The sequence below is a fragment of the Trichosurus vulpecula genome, chromosome 8, assembly GCF_011100635.1.
Source record: "Trichosurus vulpecula isolate mTriVul1 chromosome 8, mTriVul1.pri, whole genome shotgun sequence".
Taxonomy (NCBI): domain Eukaryota; kingdom Metazoa; phylum Chordata; class Mammalia; order Diprotodontia; family Phalangeridae; genus Trichosurus; species Trichosurus vulpecula.
Genome location: NC_050580.1, coordinates 110,476,526 through 110,501,504, shown reverse-complemented (window position 1 = coordinate 110,501,504; position 24,979 = coordinate 110,476,526). Strand labels below are relative to the sequence as shown.

The 24,979-nt window shown below is 35.4% G+C and overlaps 1 protein-coding gene across 2 annotated transcripts in view; it reads left to right on the top strand.

The window, feature by feature from the left end:
- Positions 1 to 24,979, top strand: part of SLK (STE20 like kinase) — a 77,512-nt gene that overhangs the window by 33,930 nt on the left and 18,603 nt on the right. Inside the window, exons 5-13 of one of the 2 annotated variants that reach the window (XM_036737231.1) lie at positions 421 to 493; positions 633 to 827; positions 2,852 to 2,933; positions 10,180 to 10,308; positions 12,281 to 13,678; positions 15,111 to 15,241; positions 15,486 to 15,609; positions 17,222 to 17,401; positions 19,343 to 19,435. In XM_036737231.1, coding sequence (XP_036593126.1) covers positions 421 to 493; positions 633 to 827; positions 2,852 to 2,933; positions 10,180 to 10,308; positions 12,281 to 13,678; positions 15,111 to 15,241; positions 15,486 to 15,609; positions 17,222 to 17,401; positions 19,343 to 19,435 — 2,405 coding nt within the window. The remainder of the gene's footprint in view (positions 1 to 420; positions 494 to 632; positions 828 to 2,851; positions 2,934 to 10,179; positions 10,309 to 12,280; positions 13,679 to 15,110; positions 15,242 to 15,485; positions 15,610 to 17,221; positions 17,402 to 19,342; positions 19,436 to 24,979) is intronic. The other variant, XM_036737232.1, reaches the window with a different exon arrangement.

Genomic DNA, 24,979 nt, shown 5'->3' with positions numbered 1-24,979 from the left:
ATTTTACCCTCTGTAATTTTGATTTTTCAAGCTACAAGAAAAATATTTCTGTTATTTTGAAGCACCTAGTAGCACCAGTTGGTATATTTTGTGGTGTGATATGTTATATTTTTTAAACTTTATATTGACAAACCATTTTGAGTTCTGGAGAGAGAAGAATTTGTTTAATCAAGATATACAAAGAAATATGTTTTCTGGTGTGATATTTTCTTTATAATTATGTTTTAGAAAGAGAACGGCATTAGAGATTGTTGGAAAAAAATTTAATTATCATTTATATTTAGAATATGTTCTAAATCTTTCCACAGGGTAGCCTTATTAAAGTCTTGAAATGTCTTTTTTAAAATCTGTGGCATATAATGAATTATACTGTAATATCTTAAAATCCTTTAACATTTTTGTATGGATATTTATTTCAAGCGGATTTTGGTGTATCGGCTAAAAACACAAGGACTATACAGAGAAGAGATTCTTTTATTGGCACACCATATTGGTATGTATTCAGTTTTGTGAACTTATAATACTAGTTATTGCTAATATTGGTCACATAAAACAACTTATACTTACTACATGATTTGTAGTCACTGTTCTTGAATTATACTATTAAAGTTAAATTTTGTCTGCCCTGATAGGATGGCTCCAGAAGTGGTTATGTGTGAGACATCTAAAGATAGACCCTATGATTATAAAGCTGACGTTTGGTCCTTGGGCATCACTTTGATAGAAATGGCTCAGATAGAACCTCCTCATCATGAGCTAAATCCAATGCGAGTACTATTGAAAATTGCAAAGTCTGAACCTCCTACACTGGCACAACCTTCAAAATGGTAAAATGTTTTAAATATAACTTCATAAAATGTTTAAGTTGGAATTCAGTTCTTCCACAATTCAGAAGGCTATTTAGATATAAAATCAGTTGTGTGGAATTGTATATTCTCTTTAAAATGTCGGAGAATTGAGCCCTGTTTAAAAATTTTAATTTTTGTACTGTGAGAAGGTAAAACATATATGTACTTGACACTATGTTGGTAGATTTTTTGAGTCAATAGAGAAAATCTTTGAAGTCTTGAGATTTTGGTTTTGTTTATTTTTATACCACCTTTTCTTTAAAATAGCCTCTCCACCCTCACAGAACCCTTCCTTTTTATCAATGAAAAACAATTAAGCAAGACAAATTATCTCAGTAATTATATCTGATGGTATGTGAAACAGTCCACAGAATTAGTAGTAAAAAGTTTTACAAACTGTAGTCCAACCTGGCCCCATCCTGATCCTCATTATTTTGCCCTACGCTCTCTGTGGGCTAGCCACACTGGCCTACTTGTTGCTCCTCAGACATGACAATCCATCTTCCATTTCAATGCCTTTGTACTGGCATGTACGTAATGTGTATGTGTGTATATATATACATGCATGTACATTTATGTATGTGTAACATATACATACATCTATATATTGTATGTACATGTGTATATAGTTATATTTCTCATATTTATGCCTGTATAGGTACAACTTGCCCTATGTATACATGTACACAACACCTGCATATACACTCCCTTTGAAGGCAAGAGACAACTTTCACTTTTGTCTTTTTATCTCCAGTGCCTACCATACTACCTGATACATAGTAGATACTTAATACTTAACAAATTCATAGTTACACAGTTGGTGTAATAGTATTCTGTCTTACCACAGCCCTTCCAACATTGAATGTTTCTGTCTTCTGCGAACTTTTTCAGTTTGGGTGTGAAGTGAAACCTTGGGATTAGATCCTCTGATTTAAGAACCGATGTTCTTTCTAGTTTGCTTCCTCATATTTATGACATTTCTTAATATGTGTTAGATGTCAAGCTTTATGAGACACAGTATTTGTAGTAGATAGAAGGCTGGCCTTGGAGTCGGGAAGACCTGGGCTTAAAAGTCCTGCCTTTGACATCTATTGGCTGTGTGATCATGGACAGATAGATCCCTTTACCTCTCAGTGCCCATTGGAGTTATCTAAAACTATAAGTCACAGATGAATTGCACATCTGCATCAGTAGAAGGAGTTTCCACACTGAGATTTCCCCACACTGATAAGTCAAAGGTCCAGCTCTCCTCCTTCGAATCATCAGAATTTTATGTGAAAAATTTGGTACAAATATTTTCCCTACTCGACAATTTCTTTTATTTGCATTGATTTGCTTATGCAAACTTCTTTAATGTCAAAATCATCTTTTTGTCTTTTGTGAGCTCTTCTCTCACTTGTTTAGTTATGAATTCTTCTCCTAACTATAGTTGTGAAAAGTATGATATAATTTCTTTATGATGACCTTTTATGTTTAAGTGACTAAACCATTTGGAACTTTTTGTGGTACCTGGAGTACAGATTCTGCTTTATGCCTATTTTCTGTCAAGCTGCTTTTCATTTTTTCCAAATAGAAGTTCACTTTTCTTAGAAGCTATCAAACATTGATCTCCTTTTTTTTGTTTGCATCTAAGTCTTACTTGCCTTTTGCATTCCACTGACCTGTTTTTCTCTTTTGTTTTCTAATGGGTACCAAAAATTTTAATGGCTACTGATTTGTAATGTAATTTGAAATCTGGTGTTGTAGGCTCTCTTCATTCTTTTATTTTTTCATTCTCTTTCTTGAGATATATTTTTATTATTTTTCCTAGTTCTATTAAAGTTAACCTTTGTTAGAAGGCTAAGTTATGTAACTTGATTTAGGTAATAGAATTTTAAAAAATTAAACCTGTTGGATAGAATTGCATATTTATACTGAAATTTCACTGTATTTTGATTCAGGGTTTGGTAGGTTACTAAGGAATAAAATAAGATATCAAGTCATTGTTTAAATTCCTTTTGAAGGTCTTCAAACTTTAAGGATTTCCTAAAGAAATGTTTGGAAAAGAATGTGGATGCCAGGTGGAATACTTCCCAGCTTCTCCAGGTAGGATAAAAAGTTTGGCATGAAACAGCAAATTTCATTTTCACTTTTCTATGGGAAGAGTTCTTTGAATATATTCTGGATGAACTGGGGAAATTTAAGCATCCATTGTAATGTTTCACATTTTCTTTTGTTACAGGTGCTATATAGTTAGTGCTATGATCCTTATCACAGTTCATTTTTATTGCGCATATACAGTACTGGAGAACTGTAAATATGGGCCATCTCTCCCCAATTGGTTCAGTGTTGGCAGTTTAAGGGATGTTAATTTTCAGTGCTGGGATGTTTTGACTTGGTTCTAATCTTGTTTAGCCTTTCAGAATTTTTAGGTTCTTTGTTTACAAAATTATAACACTGTTACTACTTGGCTCATAGTGTTGTGAGAATCAAATGAGATAATAGTTGTAAAGTACTTAGCACATAGTAGGTGGTATGTAAATGCTTATTCCCTTCCCCCTTGTGAGGAAAGCACTTGGCAGACTTTCAAGTGTCACACAATTCTGAGCTATTGTTATTTAAATTGGTTTTTTTTTTGGTATTGAAAACAGTTTGAACTTTATACATGTCTACACAACTAGATCATAAGGTTCTTGAAGATTAGTAACTGAATATTTGACTTATTTGTATTAATCATCATGCTTATCACAACAATAGTTATACAGTAGATATAAGTTGAAAATGCTGTTGTGTTATTGCGTGCATCTGATTTGCTTTGGCAGGATTTTCAGTTTATATACAAGTGTTTTATATAAGTTTAAAGGCACATCAGTGCTGTTTTACCCTAGTCTGGTGGTTGATTTCATCAGTATAGAATGCTTCATAATGAGGAAACTCCCTTTATCGGAGCAGTTCAGTAATCTGCTGCTAGAGGGTTTCCTGTGGGGCACTGAGATGTTAAGGGACCTTACCTAGTATCAGACAACCAGCATGTATGTGTCAGTCAGGACTTGAACAGAGGTTGTTTCAACTATGTTCTAGCTCTCCATCCACGATGTCATGCTGCCTTTCACATCTGTGCTTGTTGTACCAAAAGCGAGAGAGACACACCACAGAGTATAAGTTTCAAGTGAAGAATTTATTAGCCGGCGGCCATCGGGGTACTGCACCACAAATCAATGGCCATGTGTTGGGGTGATGGCTTGGCTTATATAGGATATGGGGGTACAGGGTGGGGGGAGCAGGAACAAAGGTCCTGGCTGATCAAAAGATTCAGTCAGGTTATCGTACTAGTGGGATAATCTCATTTACATTCCTTGGTGGAGTCCCGGAGAAAGGGTCTGCCAGGTTATCTCTCAGTGGGATGGTCCTATCTATTGACATTTCTTGGAAGAGCCACCGGATCCCAGGGGGTTTGCTAAATGCCAAAGATATCTGAGTCCATTCTTTCTGGGGGTGCATGTCAGTAGCTAGGGGTTTCTCAGGGGTTCCTAATTTTCCTTGTATTACAGCTAATAATAAATAAGGGGATAGGGAGTGTAACCTGTGATTTCATTATTAAAGGGAACCCCTCTGGTAAGAAAACCCCCTTACTAGTACAGGTCTACACCTTCTCTGCAATTTATAGTCTTAAGAGAGTTACATAGGGCACTGAGAGGTTAAATTACCTTTCCCAGGGTCACATAGCCATTCTATGGATCTGTGAAGGCTCTTGAGCCCACTCTTCTTGGCTCTGTGAAGGGCATCCTGGCCTCTCTTTCTGAACTGGTAGATGAAATGATGAAACCATACAAAGAAATTCAAACAATAAACTTTCCAAATTCTATGTGAGAAATTCTTCTTCACTGGTATCTTTGAATTTTAGATGGTATTTTTATGTGGATTGGATATATTTTGTTTCCTAAGGAGGAATAGTGATATTTTAAGAACTTGTGGTAAATATAGTAATTTTAAAATTATAATTACTGCAGATTTTTTTTAGTTTTTTAAGGATATTAAAAGGATGGGAGTATCTTTTTAGAATAATCTTGTATGTTATAGTAAAAATAATTAATTATACAAGTTAACTTTTGCAGTGGCTAGAAGAGTGTCTTTGTACTTTATAGGTACCAAATTTATATAATTAATAAAAATTAAATCCATGGACTAATTGTAGGAAAAAGTTGATATTTTCTGTCATACCAAGTTTCTGTGTAAGTGCAACATTTTAATTTTCCTTCTTGTAATATTTTCTGTGAAGAATAGATGAAAAAGTTGCCAGTATGTTTAGGTTTTTAAACAGAACCCTATCAAATAAAGAGATGTTTTAGACATATTAATGGAACTGTAAAACTCTTAGTAATGCAGGGAGAGGATTCTGGGAGGATGGTGTAATAGGTCAGAAAATTCCAAGATCTCCGGATTTCCCCCACAAACAAGGCAAAAACAGCACTTCAGGGTGAACATGGAGCAGTAAAAACAAACAAGTTGGGGCAGAACTGTGGTCCTCCTCAGAGAACCTGAAGAAAAATCCCAGGACCAAGATTTGGTCCCTGTGAAGTGTAAACATCTCCCGGCTAGCTCTGCTGAATCAGCCTGGGGCTAGGTGTGTTGGGAGGTAACCTCTCAGCCACAGAATTTTCACTTCCTGGACAAATGTGGGGAGACTGGAGTCTGAGCAGGGGAGGACTGAGGGAGCCTCTGCTGATAATGGGTGCCAGACCTAGGTGTGCTGCTGAATTGTGGCCCTGGGCAAGAAGGAACCAGTACACTCCCAGTGAGTGCAGAAACAGTGGGGAGCTTGCTGTGGGCACTTACAGAAGGGCAGAGTTCTTGATTTTGGTTCTAGGCCAGAGGGGAGAACTGAAGGAGGATCTGAGGCCAGAGACACCATCTCCCATGCCCCAGGACTGGAGGTGATTACAATAACTGCTGTAAACTAATACTTCCCTTCATCTTCAACTCACCCTGTGCCTGCTTTCTCTTTCTCTCTCTCTCTCTCTCTCTCTCTATTTATATATATATATACACACACACACATATATACATACATGCACACTCACATATACATATATATACATATGCATATTCCCTTCAGCTACCCTAATACTGAGGTCTCATGAATCATACACATCATCTTTCCATGTAGGAATGTAAACAAAACAGTTCAACTTTAGTAAGTCCCTTGCAATTCTTTTTCTTGTTCTTTTTCTTGATTACCTTTTCATACTTCTCTTGATTCTTGTGTTTGAAAGTCAGATTTTCTATTCAGCTCTGGTCTTTTCACTGAGAAAGCTTGAAAGTCCTCTATTTTATTGAAAGTCCATATTTTGCCTTGGAGCATGATGCTCAGTTTTGCTGGGTAGGTGATTCTTGGTTTTAATCCTAGCTCCATTGACCTCCAGAATATCGTACTCCAAGCCTTTCGATCTCTTAATGTAGAAGCTGCTACATCTTGGATTATTCTGATTGTGTTTCTACAATACTCAAATTGTTTCTTTCTGGCTGCTTGCAGGGAGCTCTGGAATTTGGTGACAATATTCCTAGGAGTTTTCTTTTGGGGATCTACTTGAGGAGGTGATCGATGGATTCTTTCAATTTCTATTTTGCCCTGTGGCTCTAGAATATCAGGGCAGTTCTCCTTGATAATTTCTTGAAAGATGATATCTAGGCTCTTTTTTTGATCATGGCTTTCAGGTAGTCCAATAATTTTTAAATTATCTCTCCTGGATCTATTTTCCACGTCAGTGGTTTTTCCTATGAGATATTTTACATTGTCTTCCATTTTTTCATTCCTTTGGTTCTGCTTTATAATATCTTGATTTCTCATCAAGTCACTAGCTTCCACTTGCTCCAATCTCATTTTTAAGGTAGTATTTTCTTCAGTGGTCTTTTGGACCTCCTTTTCCATTTGGCTAGTTCTGTCTTTCAAGGCATTCTTCTCCTCATTGGCTTTTTGGAGCTCTTTTGCCATTTGAGTTAGTCTATTTTTTAAGGTGTTCTTTTCTTCAGTGTACTTTTCAGTATTTTTTTGGGTCTTCTTTAGCAAGTCATTGACTTGTTTTTCATGGTTTTCTCGCATCCTTCTCATTTCTCTTCCCAATTTTTCCTCTACTTGTCTAACTTGCTTTTCCAAATCCTTTTTGAGCTCTTCCATGGCCTGAGACCAGTTCATGTTTTTCTTGGAGGCTTTTGTTGTAGGCTCTTTGACTTTGTCGACTTCTTCTGGCTGTATGTTTTGGTCTTCTTTGTCACCAAAGAAAGAATCCAAAGTCTGAGACTGAATCTGGGTGCGTTTTCGCTGCCTGGCCATGTTCCCAGCCAACTAACTTGACCCTTGAGTTTTTCAGCGGGATATGACTGCTTGTAGACTAACGAGTTCTATATTCCAAGCTTGGGGGGGGATGCGCCAGCTGTGCCACACCAGCACTCCTCCTTCCCCAAGAACCCCCAACCTGGACTGGACTTAGATCTTCAGCAGGCTCTTTACTCCTGCTCTGATCTGCCACTTACTTCCTCCCACCAGGTGGGCCTGGGGCTGGAAGCAACTGCAGCTCTAGTTTTGTAGCTGGCCCACCTCCACTGCCTCTGGGGTGGTAGCCAAACCGGGAACCCCTTTGACTCCCGCAGCTTTTCCCACTAACCTTCTGTGTTGTCTTTGGTGTTTGTGGGTTGAGAAGTCTGGTAACTGCTGCAGCTCACTGATTCAGGGCGCTAGGGCACGCTCCAACCGGCTCCTGGTCTGTTTGATCTGCGCCACCCATGCAGGGCTCTGCTCCGCTCCATTCCGCTCCCAGCTCCATGCGGGATAGACCTCACCGAGAGGCTGTCCTGGGCTGGAGCCCTACTTCCCTCTGTATTTTCTGGGTTCTGCAATTCTAGAGTTGGTTTATAGCCATTTTTTATAGGTTTTTAGAGGGACTCGGTGGGGAGCTCATGCTAGTCCCTGCTTTCCAGCTGCCATCTGGGCTCCGCCCCGCCCACTGAAGAACTTTAAAAAGACTTTTTTAAGGGACTTTTTTGAGGAAAATTAAAAAAAGAAAATAAGAACAATCCAAGAAAAACAAGATGATGGAAAGAAAGTCAACTAACTAGAAAAGGAGATCCAGAATCTTCAGGAAGAAAATGACTCCTCAAAAATTAGAGTTGGGCGAGGGGAAGCCAACAAAATTACAAGAGACCAAGACATAAAACAAAATATAAAGAATGAAAAAATAGAAGAGAAAATGAAACATCTTATAAGAAAAATAACTGATATGGAAAACAGATCAAGAAGAAAAAACAAGAATTATTAGACTACCTGAAATCTATGATCAAAAAAGAATCTTGATACAATAAAACAAGAAATAATTAAGGAAAATTGTCCCGAAGTGTTAGAACAAGAAGGGAAACTAGAACTAGGAAAAAAAAAACACCGGTCACCATTTGGAAAAACACAAGACCTAGCAGTGGCTACACTAAAATACCCCAGGTCTTGGAACACTATATATTGAAGAGCAAAAGAACTGGGGTTAAAGCCCAAAATATCATGCCCAGCAAAGTTAAGCATAATCCTAAATAAAAAAATTGACATTCAGTGACTTGCCAGACTTTCAGGATTTTGTTGCCAAAAAGACCTGAAATGAATAGAAAATCAATAGAAAGATCCAAGAGAAATATAAGGTAAGCATCAAAGACTAATTGTAAGGGACTCAAATAAGGACACACTGTTAGTTTTTTATATGAGGAAATGTAAATTGTGTGTTCAAGATTGTTATTAGTAATTGGGTAGATTGAAGGGAGGGTTTGGGTAGAGTTGAGTATGATGCAGTACTAAAAAGTAGACCATCTGGGAAAAGTAAAAAGAGTATTTTTCTTATATAAATGAGGAAGAACTGACACAGAGGAATTAAATGGGGGAGGAGGGCTGGTAGTTGGGAAACCCTACTCTCATCAGCAAATGGGTTAAAGAGGGAATAAAAGGGTATAAAAGCCTTGTAAATTCAGAAAGCAATAAAAGGCTAAGGGGATAAGGAGGGGGGAGGGGTTTTTAGAAGTAAGAGTGGAGGGAACAGGACAAGGGGGGGCTATAGAAGAGTGTCTAGATTAATGGTGGGGGTGAAGATAAGGGAGGAATCTTGGCAGGGTAGGTTAAGTGATAATAAGGAGGGCAAGGTAGCTGGTAGAAGTAAAGTAGAGAAGTCAGGAGGAATAGGAAATAAGAGAAATACACAAACATAAAGATCATGAGTGGAATTCAATATGTTAGCCATATTACTATTGTTTTAGACTATCTAAAATAACTAGACAATATAAGGTTGGAATATTGCTGTGGCGTAGGAAGTGATGAGTTGGTGGACTTAGAAAAATTTAGAAAGACTCAGACTTATGAAGAAAGACATTATCCAACCTCATCGAAACAGGACAAAGAAGTATAGTACACAGTCTTACATAGATGCATATGGATGTGTATGTCTATCTATGACTATGATTATAGATATTTAAGTATATGTATATGTTTATATATATGTATATGTGTATATATGCATGTATATGCATATAGATATGTATTCAGATGTATATGTGTATATGTATGTATATTTGCGTGTATATGCATATAGGTATGCATTCAGATGTATATATGCACATATATACATGTGTGTATGTATACAGGTACATATATACACACATATATGTATAGGTATATATATGTGTATATGTGTGTGTATACACACACACACACATAAATATCTGCACTTTTTATAGCCTCTTGGGAGAGGAAGGGGGAAAAAAAGAACAAAGTAAAAAGTGCACTGCAGAGAACAAAAGAAAATTTACAAGGAGGCAAAGAAAAGATGGATAGCTCTGAACACAAATGTGATATACTTTCTTGAAATGGAGATTTATTGCTGTATGTTTTTGAATCCTTATGTTTTGCTACACACATGGCAGTTTTTTCTTTTCTTATGTTATATTTAAGTTTTAGTATTTAGGTTTATAATATGTTTTTCTTTTCTTATTGTATATTTACGTTTTAGAAATAAAAAAAGAAAAAGAAAAAAATCTTTGTAATGCTATCAGTATGCTTTTGATGGTATTGTAAAATCCAGTCAAATTGTTTAACTATCCCATGGAATCATAGAATTAAAGACTTTTAGAGTTAGAAGGAACCTTAGAGGTCATTTTGGCTGAGCATCTTATTTTGTAAGTAATACTGAAGCCCTGAGAGATTATCCAACTTACCTTAGGTATCACAGCTAGTTCATGATAGAACCAGGATTAATAATATCCTGAACTGATATTTACTTTATGTGCAAGCACTTCATTGTGAATTTTTTTTTTCAATGACTAACAGCATCCTTTTGTTACTGTGACTTCCAACAAACCCATCCGAGAATTGATTGCGGAGGCAAAGGCTGAAGTAACAGAAGAAGTTGAAGATGGCAAAGAAGATGATGATGAAGAAGAAACAGAGAATTCTCTGGTCAGTCTAATAATGCAAAATTCCTTTTAGGTAGAATTTTGATTGAGGAATTTTCTATCACGCTAAATATCAACTATAATTTTTATTACAAAATGTCATTTTAAAGTTACTTTTTAAAAATTAGTTTATTTTTATAAGTAAGATTTTTTCATTTTTAGTTTGCTACAATCAGTTCCACATAATTTTGAGTTCCAGCTTTTCTTCCCCTCCACCCTCCCTCCCCAAGATGGCATGGAATCCGATGTATCTTCTACATATAACTTCGCATTGAACTTATTTACACATTAGTCAAGTTGTAAAGTAGAATTATGACCAATGGAATGAATCAGGAGAAAGAAGAAACAAAACCAAAAAAACCAGAAACAAACAAAAGAGAAAAAAAAAAACAAAGGGAGAAAAAAGGAGAGCAAACAGTGTGCCTCAATCTGCATTCATACTTCATAGTTCTTTCTCTGGATGTAGATAGCTATCTCCATCATGAGTCCTTTGGAGTTGCCTTTGCACCTTGTATTGCTGAGAAGAGCGAAGTCTATCGGGGTTAGTCATCACAGAATCCATATGTCTGTGGTTGTGTACAGTGTTCTCCTGGTTCTGCTCTGCTCACTCAGCATTCTATCGTGTAGGTTTTTCCATATTATTATGAAGTCCGTATCATCCCCATTTCTTATTGCACAATAGTATTCCATTTCCTTCATGTAGCACAACTTGTTCAGCCATTCCCCAATTGATGGACGTCCCCTTGATTTCCAATTCTTAGCTACTACGAAAAGAGCCGCTATAAATATTTTTGTACATATGGGTCCTTTTCCCACTTGTGTGATCTCTTTGCGATACAAGCCTAGAAGTGGTATTGCTGGGTCAAAGGGTATGCACATTTTTATAGCCCTTTGGACATAGTTCCAAATTGCTCTCCAGAATGTCTGGATCAGTTCACAACCTCCACCAGCAATGTAACAGTGTTCCAATTTTCCCACATCCTCTGCAGCATTTATCATTTTCCTGTTTTGTCATGTTAGCCAGTCTGACAGGAGAGATGTAGTACCTAAGAGTTGTTTTGATTTGCATTTCTCTAATCAGTAGTGATTTCAAGCATTTTTTCATATGCCTATAGATATATTTAATTTCTTCCTCTGAAAACTGTCTGTTCATATCTTTTGACCTAATGTTACTTTTAAGCCAATTTTGTATAGATGAAAAATCTTGTTTAAAATTTGTTTTATCAGGGAATGAGTAAAAAATTTTAGGGTATTTGTTCCAGCAGTAGGTAGTGCATAACAATGCACTATTAAATTTACCTATTAAATTACTAAAGTTAGAATTTTTCTATTAACTTGGTACTTAGAGGCATGTGTGGTAAGGACATCTAACAGCCAAGTGTTTTAAAAAAATGATTTAAAATGAAAACTTGATCAGGATTCCCAAAAGTAATAATGTCTTTGCTCCTATTTATTGTTAACTAGTTCCAACTATTGGGGATGAGTAAACTTTGGTATGTAATGAAGGCATTTTTAGAGCAGATGTTGTTATATTTTTTTAATTTTTAATTTTGGAGGGGGGAAGGCAGGACAATTGGGGTTAAGTGACTTGCCCCAGGTCACGCAGCTAGTAAGTGTGTCAAGTGTCTGAGGCTGGATTTGAACTCAGGTCCTTCTGACTCCAGGGCCAGTGCTCTACTCACTGTGCCACCTAGCTGTCCCCTGTTTATTTTTTTTTTTATACACTCTAGGTGACCAACATCAGAACAGAGAATGAATGGTAGAATATTACTTTGAAGTATTGTTTCCCCACTCCAGACCTGGGTGTGTTAATAGGAGATATTAGCGATTCTGCAAAATTAATTTTATGATGAAATAAATTTTCCTCTGGATATTAAATCACCAGTGTATTATGCTTTCAAAACTTTTTTTTTTGTTGTACATATAGTATCTAGGAAAAGAATACTAACCGTCTTTTACTTGTTAATATCTTTTAGCCTATACCTGCTAATAAGCGTGCCTCCTCTGACCTCAGTATTGCCAGTTCTGAAGAAGATAAACTTTCACAGAATGCCTGTGTTCTGGAATCTGTATCGGAAAAAACAGAACATAACACTAGTGGAGTCAAAGCTCAAAGCAGTGTTACTAATGAGAAAACCGTCATTGATGAGCCTGAAAAAATTATTGAGAGAAGTATTGACGACTTTGCTGATGATCAGCTTGAAAATGTTGTTGAGTTCCAAAATGGGACAGGATTAGTTAAAGAGAATAAGAGAGAAGAGAAGAAACTCAAGGTAGAAGAGACATCGGAAGTAGAAGACCATGTGAGGGAAGGAAATGCTGTGATGGAAAGAAAAGAAAGTGATCTGCTCATGACCTCAGAAATAGGGGCTGCTCTGAAACCTGAGGAGGAAAAGGATCAGAAAAAGCAGCAGTTATCTGAAAATGAGATAATAGAAACAAATGAAATTAAAGATATGGCTGATTATGTGGCAGAATTGGTTTCTGAAGAGACTGGAGAAAAAGAAGAAAATATAAGAGAGGCAGACATTCGTGGAACTGAAAGTGAAGTTAAGCTTGAAACAGAAGTGCAGCGTAAAATAGAGGAGATTGAAGTCACCAAAGGTGAGGTGGATGACACAGACAAAGCGGAAACAGGCGAAGTACTGGATCCAGACCAGAAGGCAGCTGGAAACAATACCAGGGAAGCTCAGAGCAATGACAGAAATGAAGTGACTGAATTAAATGAAAAACTAAAACAAATTAAGCCTGATGTTGAGCCTGAGGTTAGTGGTATTGAGGAAACTCAGGTACAAAGGATAGTTGAAACAAATATCACAGATCAGATGTCTGTGGAAGGTAAAAGTGAAAGGGCATGTGTTATGAACAGAAGTGAGGAACATTTAATTAGTACTTCAGGGGATATACTGGTTATTGGTGAGAAACCAATGACAAATGAAATGGAAGAAATTAAGGAAACAAGTAGCAATGAAGAAATACAGGTCCAAAACACAGTGATTCATACTGGCGAAAAGTCAGTAGGAAGTAAAACTCAGGATTCTCATCAACCTCTGCTAGACATAGAACAAACAGAATTTCCAAGTGAATTACCAATTAAAGTTGAACCTCAAGTTATTGCAGCTTCACAACCCAGTGAACCTCAACCTGTCCCCATACCCAGTATTAATATTAACTCTGAAGAGACAGAAGATAAAGGGGACACAGGTACACTATCCCAAGTTGAAACTTCACTACATTTAGAATCTGAGATTCAAAAGGAAAATGATACTGATTCAGGCACTGGTTCCACAGCTGATAATAGCAGCATTGATTTGAATTTATCTATCTCTAGCTTCCTAAGCAAAAATAAAGACACTGGATCAATATCTTTACAAGTAAGTACATTCAGTTATCTATTTAGCAGATATTTGGTCTTTCATGGTCAAGATAGTAATTCTGTTTGTCCTTAATTTAGAATTGATAGTTTAAAAATTTTTTATTGCTATCCTTTATTTTCACATCATCTTTTCTAGTTATATCCCCTTATTTTCATGTGCTCATTTCTGATAATAAAGAATAAAAAAAGAAAAAGGGAGTAAAAAACACTTACAACTAAACAGCACATCAGTTGAGTCTGACAGTATGTCCAATGTTTTGTACCCACAATTTCCCAGCTCTGCAAAGGAGAAAGGTGCATCTTCTTATTAGAGCGGATGTCTTTGTTGTTCCAGTCATGTTTGACTCTTTATGACCCCATTTGGGGTGTTTTTGGCAAAGATACTGGATTGGTTTGCCATTTTCTTCTCCAGCTCATTTTACAGATGAGGAAAATGAAGCAAATAGGATAAAAGTGACTTGCCCAATGTGACACAGTAGTAAGTACTTGAAGCTGGATTTGAACTCAGATCTTCCTGCTAACAGGCCTCCTGCTCTGTCCATTGTGTCACCTAGAAGTCTTAGCAAATAGCAATGAATTAATGTACATAGCCTTGTATGGATTATAAGCTGTAAGATAAAAATAAATTGAAAGAACTGAGGGAGATTCTAGCAAAGTCTTTATTTTTGGTGGCCAAAACTTAGCTGACGATTAAAAAAAACCCACCCTTTCTCAGCCCCAGGCCCCGAGACTCACATATAACAGGGACTTGTGTGCTCATTTTCCACTGTCTGGGCTGAGTTTACCCTTATCTCATGTAATTTCAGTAACTTGGTGATCATAGTTCTTCTCTTTTACCTCTGGCGTTATCTCTTAGTCTGGTGCTTTTTTGCTGGCATCCAGGACCCCTAGGGCTCCGGGGGTGGATGAGAAGATAGGAAGGAGAGAGCCTACTCTTTCTGTACATACATACATACATACATACATACATACATACATAATTTCCTCCTCAGTCTCTTAAGGTTTCGAACGGAAGGTGGGAAGTCAGGGATGTGGGAGCAGATGGCATTAGGATAGGACTGATGTGTTGGGAGCACAGGATTTATCAGCCTTGGGGGTATGCATCACATTATCTTCGTTACTAGTTTTTTTATGATTGTGATAGATTCTCTAGATAGTACTTTTAAATAGCGAAATTGATTCCATGAGCCACATGTGCAAATGAATGTCATGTCTTTATGGTCACACTGCATAAAGTTGATCTTTGTAGCTTGTTACTTATGTGACAACTTAAGGAATTGAGGTTTATCATTTGTAGGTAACAATTTAGAAATATTGCAGGGAATGTTGTTCCTTGCCCACCAAATATAATACTACTCAGTACTTATTAAGTAATGATTATTATTAAATATTGATGAAATTATTAAACAATGATGAATTCTGTCATTCAGGAAACAAGAAGACATAAGAAAACATTGAAGAAAACGCGGAAGTTTGTTGTTGATGGTGTAGAAGTGAGTGTGACAACTTCAAAAATAGTTACAGATAGTGATTCAAAAACTGAAGAATTGAGATTTCTTCGGTGAGTAGAAAATGTTGATGTTAATAGACAGGTGCTTTTGTCATTCTTTATGAATTCCCGAAATTTTTTAGCTGCAGCAAATTTTGAGTAGAGATACAAGGGGTGAGTCTTCTTTTTTCATTTTGAGAAAGCTATAAATAAATGATGCTTAATTTATTAGGTTCTTGCCATAACCTTATATAAAAATTCAGTTTTACTCTTTATGTCCTTGTCATTCCTACAACCATCGTTATGTTTTGACCAGACGTCAGGAGCTTCGGGAATTAAGATTTCTACAGAAAGAGGAACAGAGAGCTCAACAGCAGCTCAACAACAAATTGCAGCAACAACGGGAACAAATTTTCAGGCGTTTTGAACAAGAAATGATGGTGAGCCTTTGAATTTTGCACCAGCTTTTTAAAAAGATAATTCAGTGATTCTAAAAAAAATGCCTTATTGACCAAACATTTAGCTTTCTAGTCTTTTTGTCAGTTTCTGTGATTACGTATCATAACTTATTCCATTTGTAATACATTCTTTCCCCCCTTTTTCCTTTTTCTCACCCGTCATTGTGATGAATCCGAACCTTCCATCTCATTCCATTGTCTCTGTCATCCTGATTTTGACTTCTTCTCATGATTGTTTTGCATGTGACTAAGTCACAGTCATAATTTATACTATTCAAGCTACTGCCTCTAGAGAAGTTTAAAGTGCTAATAATGCTAGATCTCTGTGTGATAAAACAAGATTTTACTGTTAATCTAGAGAAAACCCCACTGAGAAATACAAGATTAATTTCCATTATGCTTATTTAATTTTTATGTCTTCTCTGTAGTTGCAAAAATTATTAGTGTTGTATGATAAAATTCATTTTTAAGTGCTGAATATCTATATTAATTTGGAGGTAGAAAGAAACATTTTCATTTGGACCATTATAGAGTTTTAAAAAAATTCTCTAATCAGTTTTTATGATCTAGTGTTTTCCTGAAACTATATGATAGAAGTCCTGTGTTTTCCAGTTGTTCTTATTGTTATAGAAGGTTTTAAATCCTCATACAGGTTTGCCTTTTTTGGTCATAATATGTCAAGATAAAGTAAAAGTATTTTCTTACTGCTCTCTCACCTAATATTTATAACCTTTTTTGAAATATGCTGAGGGTAAGTGGGTTTTGAGGGAGTGAAATAAGTATCAAAAATTTTACATTTGTAAAGCCAAGGTCATTTTTTTTGTGTTAAATATGTTTTCATTCTCTAGAGTTTTGAAAATTCCTGGCAAAATTAGTGCTCTATTATGTGATTCCTATCACCTAGTATTTTGTTTTCATAATTTTACAAATGAACTATATTTTTCTTTTCCAAATGTACTGCTTTCTAATCTCCATTTCCTTGAGAAGAAATTTTACTGTAATGCCTTTTCCAATTACTTCTTTGTGTCTAATTCCAAAATTACGTGATTTGCAGGAATATTTCTTTAAAAGTTGTAACTTTACCTTGATCTTTAGTTCAAAGAATAAAGTGCAGGATGTTTTAGGGAACTTGATTTGTAGTAGAGGTCTATGTTTATTTTGAGAATTTGAGTTCAGAAGTAAATTGAAAAGATATAATGATTGTATTATTTTAGAACAGACTAGATAAGTTAAATGTCTTTTTTTAAATCAAAATTTCTATTGTTTGAGAATTTATATTTTGCCAACTTCCCTTTAATGCTTACTGTTGGCTTTTCTTTAGTACAGTGTTATTATAGTTATTTTAATTTATATTAATCATACATACCTTAGAGAAGAGTTTCATAATAAATTACAGAATTAAGTGAAGCATGCATGTAGGCCCTGGACCTGGCCAAACTGTTTAGTGTGACAAAGTAGTAGTTAGGGTTACTTTTTGGGCCTTTCCTTATTTCTGTGGACTCTAGGTGACATGTTCAAATCAGCAAAGATGCAATTTAAAAAAAGAAGTGGTTTAAAACTGTTATAAGTATTCTTGGAATTAATTGTTTTGCAGAGTAAGAAGAGACAATATGACCAAGAGATTGAAAATCTAGAAAAACAACAGAAACAGACAATAGAACGCCTAGAACAAGAACATACAAATCGCTTGCGAGATGAAGCCAAACGTATTAAAGGAGAACAAGAAAAGGAACTGTCCAAATTTCAGAATATGTTGAAAAACCGAAAAAAAGAGGTAAAAGTGCAAATGTTTTGATTTTCTGAAACAATTAGTTGGAAGCTTTTCATATAATAGAGTCAAGCATAGAATTAGTACAACATTTGAAAACTTTTGAAGAAATTAGTTTTTAAAATATAAAGTATATGACTATGATGACAGTCTCCACAGATTTAGAAATGAATATGAATGTTCCATCTTTGTCAACTAAAGTTTTTTTTCCTTGATTGACTTGATTACTTTTCTTTCTTGAAAGGAAACCTGGAGATGCTGAATGTTCTTAGATATTCAGATGATTTCATTTTTCATTGAGGTGTTCATTCTGTACTTTCATGTCAGAGGATTCACCTGTACATAATGTGTGAGGTCATCTGGTATGTTGATTATGATTAGTTCTGTAGATTTGAATGAAAAAGCCTTAATCGGCTTAAGTTGAGCATTTTTATTAAAATATACAGTTGATCTACTTATTCTTTTCCATAAAATTATGAAGAAAATTTTCATACCACTGAATCTTAAAAGACTTGATTTTTAGCTGAACAAAGCCAGAAAGCTTAGAACTAAAGCTTTTCTCACGCACTTTGAAAGGAATTACAATTTTGTGAGTTTCGTGTTTGGGACAGTAGCCCATGTTATTGTGTATCAGGGAAATTATTTATGTACTATGTGGTGTGTGTGTATATGTATATACACACTCTTTTTTGCTACATAATACTTTTTTACAAAATTTATCTATTCAAGTTATTTTAATTAAGATACTTTAAAATCTAAAATATTATTTTTTCCATTGATGCTTGCTTATTTCATTTAAGCCTGTTTATAAAAATCAGTAATTTACTCTTTCTGTTGTGGAGTTTATGAATTGTTGAAAATGTTTGGGTAAACATTCATACAGTATTTTTTTTTAACAATTATGTTATATGTATTTTTTCTTTTTCTTGTTGCTAAACTTCTTGCCTTTGGGGAGTCTCTTCTTTTTGTTGGTGATTGGGTCTTGGGGAAAATAGTGGGGAATTTAAAATATACTTTGTTAAATCAAAAGCAATCTTTTTAACAGAACATCGGTAGCATGTGGTGATTTGGAGTCTGTTTTCTGTGGGTGCTTTTATACATGATCATTTAGTTTTCAGAGTGTTATTGCAGATTTATGGTCAGAAGGCGTACACATCTCGGACTCTGAAATGATTACATGAAGGGGTTAAAAAGATATGGAATCAGCTCATGATTATTAACCTTCTGGTGTACTGAATCACATTTCCTAACAATCTGTCAGTTTTTTAAATGGTGCTAATATTTAATAGTTTTTCAGTTATCCATTTTGTTATGTTTGGCTTAAGTGTATAACATCAAAATTATTTTTTAAAACAATGGAATACTGGTTGTTTTTGCACAAGATCTTCTGCTGTGCTGATTTTTAAGGCACTTGATATAAAAATGATGCATTGTACTCTTATGATTTGATATCTCTTGGGTATACTAAATTGGTTTATATTAGAAATTATTCCTTTGTAATTCTCAAGCCAGACATGACATTTAGTATTTTTATAAATGGCAACTTATTTTTCTTACAATTTTTCAAATCATTTTAATAAACACCTTTCTCATTTTATGAGTATTTCAAGAGAATCAGTTGAAGCTATCACTTTTGATGCAGCTTCAAATGCTGAAGGTGATATTTTTATCAACTGATTGTCTTTGAAACATTTTAGAAAGAAGGTGGTATATAGGAATAGCTGAGCACTTAGTTAAATTTCATTTGGTGTAAAGTTCCTTTTGCACTCAGATGAAGCATGTTCTATCCTTTCATTCTTTTTTGCCACACTAACATCTTTGCTAATGCATGTTGAAAAAGAGCTTTGTAACTACTTTGATAATTGACTTTTAGCTCATGTGCTCACATAACTGCTTGCTGTGGAGAAAGTATTATTTCCCCACCTCCTGCATGCTTATACACTGTAGGTTATAAATGAAGTGGAGAAAGCACCCAAAGAGCTGAGAAAAGAGCTCATGAAACGCAGGAAAGAGGAGCTTGCACAAACCCAGCATGCTCAGGTAACAGCAGCAGCTTAATGCTACTAAAAACAGAAAGCAGTGTTATTCTCACAGCTTAATAAACTTGTTTGTGAAGGGATACATTTTAACTGCAACTAATATTTTATATTGATTTGTCTCCAGGTCATTTTATTGTGCAAAAGTTCATGGTGATCCTTAGATTTAAGTTGATAATGTAAAATTGTGTTGAATATTTGGAATATCATTAAAAAAAGTAAATCCTGTAAATTCACAGCTGCCAAATAATTACACAGATGTGATCTGCGTATTAAATATCACAGAAACTTTGTAGGCAGTAATTCCTCTTTTTCAAAGAATAGTCTTAAGGCTGTACAATATGTGAAGCTTGAATCTTTGTTCTGTAGAAATATCATTGTTTCTATACAGTTTTCTTAAAATCCAAGCAATATTAGCAGGTATGTCAAGTACCTATTTTCAGCTTGACCAAACAAGCGGTTCTTATACTCCGATTATAAATACTAAGTTCCTCTATTGTACTCAAATGTGAACCGTAAGTAATCTAGTAGTCAAGAAGAGAAATACTACTTTCTCTACCAAAGGTGAAATCAAGTCCTCTTGCTGTGGATTTTACAGAGTATTAAGACGGGGTCATTTAAAAAATTTTGACTGCCTTCTGTTTAGAAGTAAGGGTAGAGAAATTAGTCATAGAGTCGTAGAATCCTAAAGCTGGAAGGGGCCTCCATCTCTCATCATCACTTCTGTGCCATCTCTGACACATGATTGAGAATAGTCAGTTTTCAGTTATCAGGGATATTGAAAGAAAGAAGTGTTGAGAATAGAAAACAATGGATAATCTAATAATCATTTAAATGTGCCTTTGGAATACAGTCTGAGTCATACAGTCATAAGCAGATATTTCTTTCTGTGCTCAGCAATAGGTAAATAGTCATAAAAGTATAAAAATGATAGGTCTAGAAAGGATTTGAGGGATCAAGTTGTTCAACCCCCTCATTGTACAGATGAGGAAACAGAACTCTAGTGAGGTCAAATAATTTTCCCAAGGCCATATGAAACCCTTCATTTGTATTGCTGATACATTTTCAGGGAATTTTCTTCTTTAATGTTCTCACCTAGGAGGTGCATTGTATTCTGATTCACAGGGTGTTGCTCAGGTTATGATTCAGTCTTTTCAGTTGTCATCTTGTACACTCTTCAACGCCCAAATGCAGGATGTAAGTTCCAAAAGCCTGAAGGATGGCTTCTTCTGTTTTTTTTTTTCCCCTTTTTCTTTGACTCACATGTGCTTTTCACAGATTTCACTATTGGTTTTCATAGTGAAATCAAGAAAAATTACATTTAATTACATTTAAAAATTACATTACATTAGTAACTAGTTTTTCATAATGCTTTAATATACATTTAATCTTTTATAATCACCTTATATTGGGAAAGTGTTTATTATTCCCATTTTAAAGTTGAAGAAACTGAGGCATAGTCGGTAAACACTAAGCACCTGCCATGTGCCAGGCACTCTTCTAAATGCTGGGGACACAAAGAAAACCTAAAATCCCATAAAATATCCATTGCATGTAGGTCCCTTGATTCTTTCATTATGCTTGATGCTACCCCATTCTGCCTCAGGTTTAACTGTTCATTAATGATTTCTGTCTCATAAAAAAGAAAAAGCATGTTCATGTGAAAGTTATAAATTCTGCACATGTGAGCAATTGGGTGCTGTGGCTATTTTTTCTTTGTGTGAAGTGACATTTTGTGTTCTGTATTTTAAAAGTATGAGTGTGGTCAGAAAAGCCAGTGTAAAATGGCACCTTTAATCCGTTTTTCTCCACTTCCTGTTTGTTCAGTCAAATTATAACTTATCCATATGACATATATAAATTAGCTACGTAATATCATCTAAGCTGTTTTTGTTTTTTCACAGCCTCCAGAGGAAAGTTACCAACTAATTTGACCCCACAGTATTTGTTTTTAATGTTTGATGTTTATAATAGAAGTGAAAAGAAGGCAATTTGATTTTTCAGAAACCAAGGCTTATCTTTTAATTGTTTTTCAGTTATAGGACTTTTATTTAGAGTTTTTCAACAGACTAGGCAAAGTATGGATGCTTTTAAGGGAGAGAAAAATCATAAGTCCCTATTACTTTTCTGATCATGACCATATATTTAGCCTTGTACTTAAGTAAAACCACAAAATGTTTGAAAGAAATAGGTAAAATACCTATTATACAGTGTTCCTTTTTTGCCAATAGTTTTGATTACCAAGTTTTATATTTAATATCTAAGGTTTTTCTTTCAATGTAAAGACAATTTTGTAAGGGTGGGACAGATCTTTTGTACTGAGATTACTTAATTTTTAAACCAAGGTTTATTTTGCAGTTTCAATGTGTCAGTACTTTGCTTTTCGTCAGTAGTATTATATTTAAGTCACTAACTCAGATTCTTTAGCTGCTGTCTTTCTTGTGATTCTCTTTTCTTAATAAATCCATCTGCCCTCAGAAAAGGACTGCAGATCTCTTTGCTGAGATTCTGTAGAGATACTTGAATTGACTGTCTTTTTCTTATTTAAGAAACAGTTATCTTTCAGTTATTGTGAGGGAGTGGGTAAATTACATATTCTACTTGAAATTACTGATTCCTTCTTGCCTCCTATGTTTTTTGTTTTCAAAGTTGTTTTCTTTACATTTGAGAACCACCTCTGGGTACTTCTTAAACAAATCCCTCTGCTTTACTGTATTTTTTATCTTCCTTGATTCCCCGAAGAACCTTCAACGTTGGTTGAATTACCCTCATGGCTTTACCTAGATAAGCAAGTTTTTAAGTAGATAAGATCTACTGTATTGCATTTTATTGCACAGTTGTGTACTTTATAGTTGAATTGTATCCCTAACCCAAGGATCCAAATGTACATTATGAGCATTAATTTATTTCTGACAAATTTATTGGTAAGGGATTAAATCTCCATTTTTACTGATAAAATTTGAATAACAAATAAGTCAGGTGAGCTGTTTTAGATTATTCAGTGAGTTCCCACTATGGGGAATATAACTCAGGATTCCTAACTTATGGTAAAGTTTGAAATTATTTTTGTTAAGAGTTACATGTATAAAATCTTTTACAATATACTCTTGATTTTGTTGTCAGTGAGAGAAAAGCTAAAGTGTATTTACCATAGCATTATTATTACTAGTTGACTTTACAAATGGGTTTTTCAAAGAATTTCTTAACCAAAGTAAGACTTGCATCTCTTCTAAGGGTAGGATGCGCGTTAATCCTAGTCACACCTATCCATCCAATAACCCCCTTTCCTACATTCTTTCTAACTCATCTAGCTTCTCTTGGGACACTTTCCAATGCCAGAAGCCCACATTGAAATGCAGCTTGCTATATTATTGGAAATCCTTTGTAGTTAGAAAGTTCTTTCTTTTGTTGAAGTTATTTTATTTCTCTGATTTAAAATCTTCATTTACCTCAATTTTTCTCCAGGTGGCATCATTTCTAGATCCTTTACTATTTTGGTTGCCTTCCCTGGACATTCTAGTTTATCAAAAAATTATTTTTTTTTGTTTAAATTTTTATTTTTATGTAGGGAAAAATCAAATATACATTTATTGTTGCAAGTTCCTTAGCTTTTGCCTTTCCCAGGTTGGCAATACAAGCCATTGATTGTGCACCCAGAACACTGCCACCCTAGTGACTACGGATCTCATCATATCTGTCGTTGTAATTGGTTTTGATGGCTTCTACCAGCTTAGCCAGGGCTCCCTTATCTTCAGGATTAACCTGTGTGAAGACAGTGCTTGTGCAGGTCTTTCTGTGAGCTAAGTGACCCAGTCTGGCTTTACCTTTGATAATACAGTAAGGAATCCCCCATTTTTCGGCACAAGGCAAGTAGGAAGATCACTAGCTCAGTGGGGTCCATGTCATGTGCAATCACTACCAACTGTGCTTTCTTGTTTTCTACTGGGGTAGTAACAGTGTTAACACCTGCTCTCAGGACAGGTGGCCCCTTAGTGGGGACATCTCCTTTGCCTGCAGCTTTTTGTTTAGCCTGAGCCAGAAGCTTCTTATCTTGCTTTGTCTCAGGTCTATACTTATGAGCCAGTTTCAGCAGTTGAGTAGCTGTCTGACGATCCAAAGCCCAAGTGAACTGGTTAATTGCTGGTGGGACTTTCGAACGCTTATATAGGATAGACCTTTGACGCTGCAGTCTGATATACCGAGGCCATTTGACAAATTGAGTAAGGTCCCTTTTGGGCTGGATGTCCTGACCAATGCCAAAGTTCTTGGTCTGCTTCTCAAAGGATCGACCACTTTCTTGGCCTCCTGCTTCTTTACTACAGCAGGGACTGGAGCCACCTTTTTTGCCTTGGCCTTCTTCCCTTTTGGCATCTTGGCCAGCTGAACGAGAGCCAAAAAATTATTTTTAAGTAGCTATAATACACTTTTGGGCTCATATTAAGTTTGTTTTCAAGTAAGATACCCAAGATTTATTTTCACATAAATTGATTTTGAGCCATGTCTTTCCCATCATTTACTTGTAGAATCCAATTTTTAACTTAAATTTGGAGCTTGGCTTTTATCTGATGATTTTGGACCTTGATTCTACTGTTTTGTGCTGTTCATTATGCTAGCTAGCACTTTTCCTAGTTTTATGTGATTGCTAATTTTTGATGAATTTGCCTTCTGTGTGTTTGTCCAAATCATTGACAAAAATGTTGAACAAAAGACCAAAAAGTAATCCCTTTGGCATGGTACTAGAGAACTCTGTCCAAGCTGACAGTATTTCTACTATTAAACATGTCTGCATGGAGATGTAAATGTGAATAGATGAACAGAGAGACAGCTTGTTCTCTTGACAATAAGTAATTGATCACTTGGATTTCCTCATAATTTTAAAAAGCTAAAGTGGTTTATTCAGTCAGTCAGCAAACAGTTATTAAGTACCTACTATGTGCCAGGCACTGTGCCTAAGCATTGAGGATTCAAATATGAAAAAAGAGCTTCAAGGAGCTTACAATTTAAAGTGGCAAGAAAACACAGAAAAGGAAGCCGAAAAGTGGGAGTGAAGAGGAGAGAAGGTACCCAATGCAAGGGCATAGTGAAATTAGAGAGCTCCCAGAGTAGTGCAGCCAGATGAAAAATGAGATGTATGGGCCAAGCGTTCTCCTTAAAGGGAGGTTTTGGAGTTTGTGACTCTGCTCTCCAGTCAGAGAAGCAAAAAGGTAGTGATGAGGTTAAGTACCAAGGCTGATGGGATTCTGAAGAATTATTCCAGGTAATTTGTAGGCTTCACCAAATTATCGTGTTTTCTGGTTGTGAAAGACTGATGTTAGACATGTAAGAAATTATAATTTATGGAGTTGATTTACAAGCCTTTCTTTTTACTGATATGATTATAAATGTGGTATTCTGTGTTCATGCCAAATTATATAATTGAGGTCACCCAGATAAAAAGAAATTATCTACTACTTTTACCTATTTAAAAATTATAGGTAATTTTAAGGCATTTTTAAAAAGTTAAATATTTTAAAAATTATTTCTCTTAAAGAACAGAGACTTTTTTATT